At 36.6% G+C, this 12,968-nt stretch overlaps 1 protein-coding gene and 1 pseudogene across 1 annotated transcript; both read left to right on the top strand.

Annotated features, from left to right (window-relative positions):
• The first annotated feature begins 1,267 nt into the window (after positions 1-1,267).
• LOC108825120 (AAA-ATPase At2g18193-like) lies at positions 1,268-2,768 on the top strand (annotated as a pseudogene).
• Positions 2,769-9,791: 7,023 nt separating this feature from the next.
• On the top strand, positions 9,792-11,516 carry LOC108825118 (AAA-ATPase At2g18193-like). Its single transcript, XM_056994173.1, has 2 exons — positions 9,792-10,855; positions 10,943-11,516. The coding sequence occupies exons 1-2, from the start codon at positions 9,821-9,823 to the stop codon at positions 11,402-11,404; spliced, it is 1,497 nt and encodes a 498-aa protein (XP_056850153.1). The 5' UTR covers positions 9,792-9,820; the 3' UTR covers positions 11,405-11,516.
• The last annotated feature ends 1,452 nt before the right edge of the window (positions 11,517-12,968 follow it).

Raw genomic sequence — 12,968 nt, 5'->3', positions numbered from 1 at the left:
AACACTTGTAACCCGATTTGCTTTGTTCGAGTAGTAAAAAATTTTCCTTATATTTGTACTTGCTAATACCAAGTACTTGATTAAACGAGTACTCATCTATATATGAGATACTTGCGAGTAACTTTCTGTACTTATACTTACTCATTTAATTTTTTTTTTTTTGTATTCGAGCCTTGAAAATATAAATTATATTTCAATGATTTTATGATTAGGTGATTGTCTATATTTATAGCAAAATAATTATTTGATTCTTATGCTACACCGATGTAAGATAATATAGTGTAAAATTTGAAGAACAAAAAAATTATTTAATCCCACATGTTTGATATTATATAAATATTAAACTAGATGAAATAATAATGTAAATATTATAATATATTTTAAAAATCAAGTAGCGGGTCAAAACGAGTCAATGACCTAAAATAATTTTAAGTCTTGTTACTTGATTTGAACTTGCAAGTATTTAAAATTCTTAACTTGTTACTTGCCTTGATTAAGACGAGTACTTGTATTTACGGGGCAAGTATGGGGCAGATAACGAGTTTAAGGCGGGTAACGGGTATTTGTGCCCAGCCCTATTACATACAAATAAAATAAATAAATAACTATCTAAAAATGGTTTTTTGGAAATATTTTTGGAGAAATGATTCTTTGTTCTTATAAAATTTAGAGAAACTGCATGAGTATGTATGATACATTCCAGAATAGTTATAGCACGTATAGATTTATATTATTTTTCCTAAATATGCATATACATCAAATTCAATAAGATATCATACACATTAAGAAAGAACTTCATAAATATACAAAGACATTACATTGGAGAAGTCTAGTTATACGTTTGTGAATGTATTCTTGAATTTAGGAAAATAATTTATGAATTCCAAAATATATCATACATATTCAAAAATGTCTTCCTAAATTTTCTTAAGACATTATGTTTCTGAAAAAAAAAAATAGAAGAAAACATTTTGAAAAAACAAATTGGCAGAACTTTCTGGAAAAAAAAACTTTTTGTTATACTATTTTTATCTATTTAATAAATGTGATTTACTCAAAAATAAAATTATAATTTGGTCACTTTGATATTTATGGAATATTTAGGGAACATAAACTAATTGGGAAATGTATCTTAATAAATTTGTTATCATCATGAAAAGTGAGAATATTGACTTGTTTCCCAAGATTTACTTGTTGTCCAAGTTGTACTTTATAGTCTCTAAGATAAAAACCTACAGTGTATTCCTATATAAAGTAGTCATGACTATCAATAGAACAACACACCAGTTTCTCCTTTTCTCTTCTTTGCTCACAGTTTTCTTTCTCATGCAGCATCTCTACAAAAACCACTTTCTTGAATCTTTAGTTCATCGGAAAGCTTTGTCGGAGATCGTTTGAGAGAAGATATGTTTCCTTCTTCCGACAACTCATTCTCAGCGTCGACGCTTTTCTCAGCGTACGCATCCCTTACCGGGTTCTTGATGCTCTTCAGATCAGTGCTACACGACTTCGTCCCGGAGCAGCTCCGATCCTACTTCTCCCGCTTACTCGACCGGTTCTTCACTCCAAAATCAAAATACCTGACGGTTGTCATCGACGAGAACTTCAAGTACAACAGGAACCAAGTCTTCGACGCGGCGGAGATGTACCTCCGCAACAAGATCGGCCCAGAGACGGAGCGGATACGCGTCGGGAAAACACCGAAGCAGAAGCATTTCACGGTCTGTATCGAGAAAGGAGAAGAGATCCTGGACACGTCGTTCGAGGACACCGAGGTGAGATGGCGCTACGTTCAGACTGAGAACGAGAAAGGTGAGAAACTGAAACGGTACTACGAGCTCACGTTCGAGAAGAAACTGAGAGAGAGAGTCATGAGCTCTTATCTGAGCCACGTTGTCGCGGTATCGGAAGAGATCAAGAAGAGTCTGAGGGTGGTGAAGCTCTATAGCCAAGATGTGGACGAGAGCGACGATGAGGACGGATCTGCTGGCGGGAACTGGGGATGTATAAGTCTCGAGCATCCTTCGACTTTCGACACGCTGGCGATGGATCCGAGCGCGAAGAAGAAGATCATCGATGACCTGGAGAGGTTTCTTAAGAGGAAAGAGTTTTACAAAAGAGTTGGTAAAGCATGGAAGAGAGGTTACTTGCTGTATGGGCCACCGGGTACCGGTAAATCTAGCTTGATCGCTGCGATGGCTAATCATCTTAAGTTTGATGTGTTTGATCTTGAGCTTAGTAGTATTTATGACAATCGTGAGTTGAAGAGGGTTTTGTTATCCACCACGAACCGTTCGATTTTGGTGATTGAGGATATTGATTGCAATGCTAAGGTCAGAGACAGAGAAGCTGAGAAACAAGAAGATGAGAAACATAGTGTTCACTACTAACCACAAAGACCGGCTTGATCCTGCATTGTTGCGTCCAGGAAGAATGGATATGCATATTCATATGTCGTATTGTACAGGTTCGGGATTTAGGATATTGGTTTCTAATTACCTTGGTTCGGATGGCTTGAACCATCCTCTATGTGAAGAAATCGAGAGGCTGGTTGATTCTACCGAGGTAACTCCTGCTGAGTTAGCTGAGGAGTTGATGCAGGACGATGATGCTGATGTTGTTCTTCGTGGAGTCGTTAGCTTTGTTGAGAAGAGGAAGGTTGAGAGAAGCAATGTGAGTTTTTATAGAGTTCTCAACTCTCTGATGTGTGTGTGTTTGTAACAGCTCTAATAGAGCAAGATGAGAGCTTGATATGAATGAAGGAGAAGTCTGATGACTAGTGATTACAAAGATCAGAAACAATAGATTAAGAGAGATTATAAGATTAAGAAAGGGAGAGATTAAAGGGAATCTGATCTAAGAACACTAGGTTTATTTATGAAGGAGTGGGGAAATCCCCCATACTCACTTAGAGTTTACAAATCGACAATGAGCTGCTTAAATACAACTTGCAATACTCATGAAAGCCCTAAAGCTATGGATAAGAGATGAAGAGTGGAGATTTAAAGTATTTGAAATGGATGGTGAGATCAGATGTTGCAAGCTGTGTAAAGGTGTAGCAAAGGCTTGGTTTGAACCTCACAAACTCGCCTGGTGTATCTGTCCACTCCTTTGGCCAGATACATAGTCAAGCCTTTGCTTCTTCCTTTCCAGCTTTGCACAGCTTGTCCCTTTGACTGAATGGATAAGAAACCTTATCCATAAACAGCTAGTAACAGTGCACAGCTTCTTCCTTTTCCAAACTATTCCAAGATGCTATTTGGATGCCTTCCTCACTCTCTTGGTCGTCCATCACTCTTGCTTGTGATCCAAGACTTCCCAAACAGTGTATAGTACTTTCGTAATAGTGTATAGTGCTTTCTCACTATACACTATTACATCAACTTCTCCAAATACACCCAAACTCTTCCAGTCTCATCCACTCTTCTCTATAAGCCCTTCTTGGACTTTACTTAACTTGAGAATCACTTCAGTCTCCTTCTGAAGCTTGATTGAACTCTTCAGCTCAATACTCATTTCTTTTCTTCAAGTTAACACTCCCCCTCAAGCTTGACTCTAGGTGATCCTAAGTCAAGCTTGGAACCTTGAAGAATCCCCTCATTAAAAACCTTACAAGGAAAACCCTTTGGGACAAAACCTTGTAAGGGAAAAAGAGTAGGTTCATCAAGGCCTGGGGATTGGCCAGTGGTTCTTTGTACCTTACCAACAATGTAAGGGATCCAAAGAACCACTTGGATCATGGCCTCTTCTCGTGATGTAATGAGCTCAACACCTCATTGCACATCACCAACACTTCTTGGATCTCTTTCTTGAAACCGGCTGTGTCTTCCCTTCTCTCGTGGCTTCTTGCCATCTTCATCAGGTCAGATCACACCCTAGCTCTTCCTCATTGAGACTCCAAGTAAGGTACCTGATACATCATCACACAAGTGTATCAGTTCATCAAGATATAAACCTATCAAGGAATGTATTAAAGAGATTAGTTTAGGTTTACTCCCTTGTTTATAATGGTGAGGCATGGCTGCTCTGAACCGCCACTTGCATCCTCACTCTCTGAGCTTAACAGCTCCACTTCTCATCATGTAAGCTCACTAACACTCCCCCTCAAGCTTGACACCGAGTATAGGGAAGGTCCAAAGCTTGAAGGTGAGCGCATGATAAGCTCCATGATCTCTCTTGTGGGAACACCTCCATCTTCTCAGACTTGATGCATACACCCCCACTTAACTACCATTGCACTGAGGAGATACATCAGCCCACTCTTGTTGTGAGACCTTCTTCTTCCCTCCACTTCGGCTTGATCATCCTTCATGATCAGCTTGCAATGGTCTTGAGGAACCGAGGTCATTGAGCTTAGAGGATCTTCTGGTAGCTCACTTGAATCCCCACCTCAAGCTTGGCTGAGTATAGGTCCAAGCTTGAAGTGAGCTACAATGAGTTTTCAAACCGGGAGCGCATCACCACCTACAGCTGCGCTTAAGCCAACCGATCCACCAGTGCCTTCAGCTCCAATGCCTTAAGATCATCAGTCTCCCCATGACTTTCTGTGATGATCTTCCCCTTGTGTCTCTCCATGAACCAGGAGCGCATCACTAACACTAGCTGCGCTATCTTAACCGGCCATACACACAAGCTATTCTCCATTGCTTTCTACAATGGCAAGTCTACCTCTTGCTTGGACTGGTGATGAACTAAGAACACTCCTCATGCACCTGAAACATCACTCAAACTCCAGCATAGATAAGACACAAGTGCATTGGGTCAATCCTTGATGCATCATCAAGATTGAACACCAATGTCTTTAAGCAATGCACTAGACAGAATCAAGACAATGCAAGTTCTACTATGCAAGCAACTTTCACTAAAGCACAAGAATGATCTTACTAGATACATTTCAAGTTACTTAGCAATTTTTTAAAGCTCCTTTAACTGCTCTTTAGACATGAATCTAATAGCATTGATACAAGGAAGCTTAAAGATGATAATATGCACTAGCTACTATCAGTTTCTTTTCATGAGTGTATCAACCGATCAAGACATTACAATCAGCTATACATTCATTAAGAACTGAAGCCAAGCATAACTATCATCAACCAACATCAGACTAAGCAAGCACACGATTTCAAGTTCATGAACAAACCGGATTCAAACAAAACTGTCTAACATCCTAGTATATTCATAACTGAACCGAGGCAAGCACAATAATCTCTCAACTTCAAACAAGTCTCAATAATCATCCTGGGACAGTACCAACTCTATCCACAGGTTTAATTCACAACACAACAGCACAATCAGTTCAAATATTCAAGCTTTATCAAGAGAAAGAGTTTCCTTACAGCCAGAGAACTAGTGCTAGTTCTCTGATCCTCCATAGTCACACGGCAAGAACTGGAACTGTTGGTGTCGACCCCAACATCTCCTTCCTCCATGGACCTCTCTCTTGAACTCTCCACGCCAAAGACCCCACCTTTCTTCATGGTTTCAACTCGCCACATCAACACCAAGTGAAAGCTATCACCTTTCTTCTTGGGCAGTAAGTGAGATGGCACTTGGAACTGGTTTTGTTGGAGAGGCTAGCTAGACCACGCCATAACCTTTGCTTCCAGGGACCTTCTTTCTTCAATGGCGACCCATGAGAGTGTGTAGATCAGCCAAGAACAGCTTCTGGACAACTCGGATGAACACAGCTTCTTCTTGAAGTGATGAACAGCCGGCTGGACAAGGAGCTTCTCTCTAGGCTTGAAACGACATGGGAGTGAAGCATGAGCAGTGCGGAAGCTTGGAACCAAGTTCATATGAACCTGGCTCTGATACCATGTGAGTTTTTATAGAGTTCTCAACTCTCTGATGTGTGTGTGTTTGTAACAGCTCTAATAGAGCAAGATGAGAGCTTGATATGAATGAAGGAGAAGTCTGATGACTAGTGATTACAAAGATCAGAAACAATAGATTAAGAGAGATTATAAGATTAAGAAAGGGAGAGATTAAAGGGAATCTGATCTAAGAACACTAGGTTTATTTATGAAGGAGTGGGGAAATCCCCCATACTCACTTAGAGTTTACAAATCGACAATGAGCTGCTTAAATACAACTTGCAATACTCATGAAAGCCCTAAAGCTATGGATAAGAGATGAAGAGTGGAGATTTAAAGTATTTGAAATGGATGGTGAGATCAGATGTTGCAAGCTGTGTAAAGGTGTAGCAAAGGCTTGGTTTGAACCTCACAAACTCGCCTGGTGTATCTGTCCACTCCTTTGGCCAGATACATAGTCAAGCCTTTGCTTCTTCCTTTCCAGCTTTGCACAGCCTGTCCCTTTGACTGAATGGATAAGAAACCTTATCCATAAACAGCTAGTAACAGTGCACAGCTTCTTCCTTTTCCAAACTATTCCAAGATGCTATTTGGATGCCTTCCTCACTCTCTTGGTCGTCCATCACTCTTGCTTGTGATCCAAGACTTCCCAAACAGTGTATAGTACTTTCGTAATAGTGTATAGTGCTTTCTCACTATACACTATTACATCAACTTCTCCAAATACACCCAAACTCTTCCAGTCTCATCCACTCTTCTCTATAAGCCCTTCTTGGACTTTACTTAACTTGAGAATCACTTCAGTCTCCTTCTGAAGCTTGATTGAACTCTTCAGCTCAATACTCATTTCTTTTCTTCAAGTTAACACTCCCCCTCAAGCTTGACTCTAGGTGATCCTAAGTCAAGCTTGGAACCTTGAAGAATCCCCTCATTAAAAACCTTACAAGGAAAACCCTTTGGGACAAAACCTTGTAAGGGAAAAAGAGTAGGTTCATCAAGGCCTGGGGATTGGCCAGTGGTTCTTTGTACCTTACCAACAATGTAAGGGATCCAAAGAACCACTTGGATCATGGCCTCTTCTCGTGATGTAATGAGCTCAACACCTCATTGCACATCACCAACACTTCTTGGATCTCTTTCTTGAAACCGGCTGTGTCTTCCCTTCTCTCGTGGCTTCTTGCCATCTTCATCAGGTCAGATCACACCCTAGCTCTTCCTCATTGAGACTCCAAGTAAGGTACCTGATACATCATCACACAAGTGTATCAGTTCATCAAGATATAAACCTATCAAGGAATGTATTAAAGAGATTAGTTTAGGTTTACTCCCTTGTTTATAATGGTGAGGCATGGCTGCTCTGAACCGCCACTTGCATCCTCACTCTCTGAGCTTAACAGCTCCACTTCTCATCATGTAAGCTCACTAACAAGCAAGGCCAATACATGTAAAGATGTTGTGACTAAAACGAATGATGATGACAAAAAACAGAATGGTTCTTCGAATGGTCAGAAGAAGAAAGCTGGTAAACGAAAAGGGAAAGGGAAAGGAAAGGCCAACTAATTAGATAGATTTGTATTTGTATTAATGGCAAACTAAGCTTGTAGTTGTAGTTTACATTAAACCAATAATAAAGCTTTTTTTAACAGAATTTTAGAGTTGTTGTGTTGTGTACTTTAATTTACACCAATAAATTTAAGCTTCCAAAACCTTGTTTTATTAATTTACACCAATAAGTGAGGAGGGCCCGGATCTGGAATGAGCTACAGAAGGACCAACAGAACAATGCTATAGACATTGGTTTGTTTTAAGAGAATAAAATATGGGAACCAATAAATTCAGGCTTTGCCAAGTGTAACCTACATTGAAAATTGGAGGAATGCCAAACTGCACAGTGGAGATGCTTTCATTATAACGTGACTTCAAAGGTGATGTAGTCCACCATGCCAGATATGACTATACTTTCTATCTAAACAGACTCACAACAGAATTAAGGTGTCTTGAATAAGCACTGCTGAGCAAGAAAGACTTGGGGGTATAAAGAGGTAGTGATAGCGTCCGACTTCTATGAGATCATAGAAGCTGTAAGTTTTGTAAATATATATATTATCAATTCAAAAGCCTTTAGAAAAAAATTGTTTTCATATTTTTGAAATATTTAAATATTAAACTTTTATATAATTTTTTTTATATTTTAATCAAATATATTTTAACCAATAAAACTATATACATGGATTTATATTTATTTTTAAATTATTATGGTGTAAAATATTCCAGATAACACCAATAATAATAATATAGAATATTTTTAGATAATAATGATTGTAAAATTAATGAAATTCATGTTAAATTCAGATAAATGGTTAGAAATATCACAAGTTAAGTATCACTTTTCAAAAACACTACCAATCGAAAAATATATTAACATTTGAGTTTATAGTTTAGTGATTATTGTTTATGATTTAGTATAAAGGGGTAGGGGTTGGGTTTATAAATGTATTAAAAATATCAAAAATTAGCTTACTGTTATTTTATCACCAATTTAGGATATTTTTTTGAAAATAGTCATTAATTAATGGTAAATTTGAAAGTGGTTTGAAACTTGTGATAGAATTGAAATTTTCCCATAAACTTATGGGTAATTATATATTATATGATATATATATATATATATTAAAATAAAATTGGTTTAATATTAGTAAACCAAATATAATATCAACATGTATATAATATTTTAATATTACTATAATAAATATAATATATATTTAATTATGATATGTCATTAAAACTATTTAATTAGCCTGAAAATAATGATAAATTATCAGCTAAATCACTAAAATTAATTATTAAGATTAATAATCTATCATAAAATATTACTAAACCTAAAATTATAGAGAGCATGATGTTTAGTAATTAATTAAATAAACTTTTATATACAATAATTTAAAAAAAAAATATCTTTTATTACGTAAAATAAAATTGAAAAATTCACATATACACAAAGTTATATACATAGATTTATATTTATTTTCAAAATATTATGATGTAAAATATTTCCGGATAACGTAATATATATTTTTTAGATAATAATGATTATAAAATTAATGAAAAAAATCGTTTTTAAATTTATAGATAATTATATATTATGTGACTATTTATTAAAATAGAATCAGTTTAATATTACTAAACCAAATATAATATTAAACATATATAAATAATATCTCATGGAGAACCTGACAAATAAGAAAAAACCACTTAAAATATTGATAAATCTACGCAATATTTTTTCATTCTTTTGCTACGGTTTTTTGTCGTTTTACACTGATTTTTTCATTCTTTTGCTAGATCTATACTAATATTGATAAATCTATGCAATATTTTCGATTTGTACCATTTAAGTGAAGAAAAACAAAAAAAATCCACAATACCTGATTTTTTGGCCGATTTCAATCTAATCCCGGCGGCCTCAGTCTGCCCAGCGAATTTCCGGCTAATAGGCGGTTTTAGACGGCGTTCTAAGATATATACACTTTAAAACTATCGTCCTTTAGTTCTGAAAATAAAAACAACGACACAATAATATTTTTTTGACCAATGTTTTGTCTTCGTTGACGGACCAAATCCAAAGGGTTGCAACGCAAGCTTCCTTCCTCTACAAGTTCCTTTAATATAATACTCTTGTTTCAGATATAAGTAGTTTAACACTAAAAGAACTAATATCAAGAAAGTTGCTATTTTTAAAAAAGTAATATTTAATTAATAAGCTCAATTAGCTATAAAAAACATACATTATTTGATTGACTATATAATATCTAATAAATGTAAAATTACATAAATGTGTGAACCATTTGCATTTTGAAACAGGAAAATTTTCCTAAAACTACTTAACAATAAGGAAAGGGGTAGATAATAAAAGTTATAAATTAAATGAATTAAAAATTTATGTGCCTATTAAACCTAAAAATCACATTGTCTCTTTCTTAAAGTAAATCCTAACCTATCCATCGGATATGTCGTCGGAGATGTTTCCTTCATCCAATTATTCTTTCTCACCGTCGACTATGTTCTCAGTGTTTGCATCCCTAAGTGGGTTCTCGATGCTCTTTAGATCCATGCTCAACGACTTCGTACCGGCGCAGCTCCGTTCGTACGTCTACGACAACTTACTCGGCAGATTGTTAACTCCGAACTCGAAGAATCTCACGTTGATCATCGACGAGAACTCCAAGCATAAGAGGAACCAAATCTACGACGCGGCGGAGATGTACCTCCGGACCAAGATCGGCCCCGAGACAGACTGTTTACACGTTTGGAAAACTCCAAAGCAGAAGCACGTCTCTGTCACGATAGCGAAAGGAAAAGCGATCCGCGATACGTTCGAGGACTTCCAGGTGGAGTGGTTATATGTTGAGGATAGTGATACGGGAGAACGGTACTACGAGCTCACGTTCGAGAAGAAGCTGAGAGATAGAGTCCTAAACTCTTACTTGAACCACGTTACCGCGGAGTGGGAAAAGATCAAGAGGGATCTGAGAGTGGTGAATCTCTACAGCCGAGATGTGCATGTGCGCAACAATGACGACGACGATGGAGGTGCTGGTGCGGGATGGGGATGTATAAGTCTCGAGCATCCTTCCACGTTCGAAACCTTGGCAATGGATCCTAGTGCTAAGAAGAAGATAATCGATGACTTGGATAGGTTTTTGAAGAGGAAAGAGTATTACAAGAGAGTTGGTAAAGCATGGAAACGAGGATACTTGTTGTATGGACCACTAGGAACGGGTAAATCTAGCTTGATCGCCGCGATGGCTAATTACCTAAAGTTCGATGTGTTTGATCTTGATCTTAGTCGTATTTATGACAATGGTGAGCTGAAGAGGGTTTTGTTATCCACCACGAATCGTTCTATTTTGGTGATTGAGGATATTGATTGCAATGATGCGGTGAAAGATAGGGAAGATGAGAATCAAGAAATTGGAAAAGCTAGAGGAAAGAGGAAACACAGAGAAGATGAGTATGAAGACAGTGAATATGTAGACAAACAGGTGATAAATGTTATTTTAAAAAATTGTGAATATATAAGTTTTTGTTTTGATTTGAGGTAATCTACTTACTAGTATTGTCTTGAGTAGTTGACTCTGTCAGGGATTCTGAATTTTATTGATGGGCTATGGTCAAGTTTTGGAGATGAGAGAATCATCGTGTTCACGACAAACCACAAAGACCGGCTTGATCCTGCGTTGCTACGTCCTGGAAGAATGGATATGCATATCAATATGTCGTATTGTACAGGTTTAGCATTTAGGACATTGGTTTCTAATTACCTTGGTTTAGATGGCTTAAACCATCCTCTATGTGAAGAAATTGAGAAGCTGGTAGATTCTACGGAGGTTACTCCAGCTGAGTTAGCTGAAGAGTTAATGCAGGACGATGATACTGATGTTGTTCTCCGAGGAGTAATTAGTTTTGTTGAAAAGAGGAAAGACGAGAAAAGCAAGGTCAAGGCCAAGGAGGATGCTTCTTCTTGTAACGGGAAACAGAATAGCATGAAGAATCAGAAGCAAAGGGGCAGGAAAAAGCAAAAACTTGTGTAGAATTTAACTAACGAGCGAACCAAAACCTTTAGCACGGTTTTGTTTTGCTTTTAGTTTTGTTTTTTTTTCAGTATCCGGCTTGAAACTTACTAAAACTATTTGTAGTTTAGTTTTTTTTTTCTGAGAAAAAATTGTAGTTTAGTTTTGTGTCGATTTAAATTTGTGATTTGATTTTTGGTTTAAAGTGAGTCTTATTTCACTCAATATAAAAATTTAAGTTATAATACAATTGTTATGTTCATTATAAAGCATATTTCTTAAAAGATTATATATATATATATATATATATATATATATATATATATCAGAATTTATTTATTCTGTAAACGTTTATCTCTATTGTCGATGCACGATGATGATTCTAATGTTTTTTTTTAAGCGCGTAAACATACTCAAAATCTTAATTACAAGTTCTACATTCGTCGGAGAATCGACATCGTTGGACAAAATACCATATGTTGTTTGTGTTTTTGTTTAACTTATCTTATGGTAAGGTCAAAGATGTACATGTCGGTGGTCGAAGCAGTGCTGTGCCTAGCTTCCAAAAAGCCTCAAAGGAGATAACCTTCATATTAATCCAAAAGCACTATGCTTCAGAGTGAATTGAAAACGATTGTCATTCTCTTTTTGTACTCCAGTAGGAACCACCGAGATAAGACAACTCTCTATTTTGCTCTATTATCAGAATCAAAGAGATTACCGTTCCATAGAACTTCATGCTGCCTTTCGAAGTAACCATAGTTTGCAGCAAGAACTCTATCACCATCGAATGAAGAACCATCAACGATTGAAGCCGGTAAGACCCGTCGCCACCATCCGCAGTAGATCTGTCAATTAACTTTTCTAAATAGTTCAACTGAACCGAAAGTTTTATCTTTCCAAACCAATTGGAAGAAGTATACGAAAGAACAATAAAAAATCTTGCCAGATTCAAAATAAATTGGCAATAAAATAGTGACTGGAAACAAAACAGATCCAAAAAAGAAATGCAAAACGAATTAAACAAGCCGATGTCGGAGCTGAAAAAGCCTCCGATCATCGGCTTGAAACTATAAAAAATCTCTCTTTTTTTCTCTTGACGGATAGGGTTTTCTCTCCAGAACGGGAAATTTTACAATGATTCTAATGTTGTTCTTCAGAGTAGATAGTTTTGGTGAGAAGAAGCGAGTTAAACATGTATGGCCGAAGACTCCAAAAATCTTCACCCCTAGGCAAAGTAGAGGCTGAAGTAAAATGGTAACGGTGACAAGGAAATTTAGTTATGATATAAAAAAAAAAAATAGAATATATCACTAATGGTCGAATCGAACTTTATATAAAAAGCATTTTTTAGTTAACTTGGGTATTTTATGTTAGTGAGTTTTTAACGGTACTAAAAGTAATAAAGGATATTTACTTACATGTTTGGATTATGGCTTGTAAGTAAAACTGTACACGAGTAAGTTTTCAAAACACCTTGAGACGAGAGAATGAGAAAGTAATACTGAATGTACAGTGAAAATGGAAAAAGTGAGAACTATGAACTAGTGCCGAATTTTTTTTAATGTTACTTTTCTTGCCTGGT

This window comes from Raphanus sativus, chromosome 9 (genome assembly GCF_000801105.2).
Source record: "Raphanus sativus cultivar WK10039 chromosome 9, ASM80110v3, whole genome shotgun sequence".
Lineage (NCBI taxonomy): Eukaryota > Viridiplantae > Streptophyta > Magnoliopsida > Brassicales > Brassicaceae > Raphanus > Raphanus sativus.
Note: the sequence above shows the minus strand (reverse complement) of the source record. Positions and strands in the feature narration are given on the sequence as shown.

Excerpts from the sequence above, each read along its gene's own strand:
- LOC108825118 (XM_056994173.1), top strand. The coding sequence starts at position 9,821 with ATGTCGTCGGAGATGTTTCCTTCATCCAATTATTCTTTCTCACCGTCG. Across the intron at positions 10,856-10,942 it reads GTGAATATGTAGACAAACAG|TTGACTCTGTCAGGGATTCT; the intron begins GTGATAAATGTT and ends TGTCTTGAGTAG.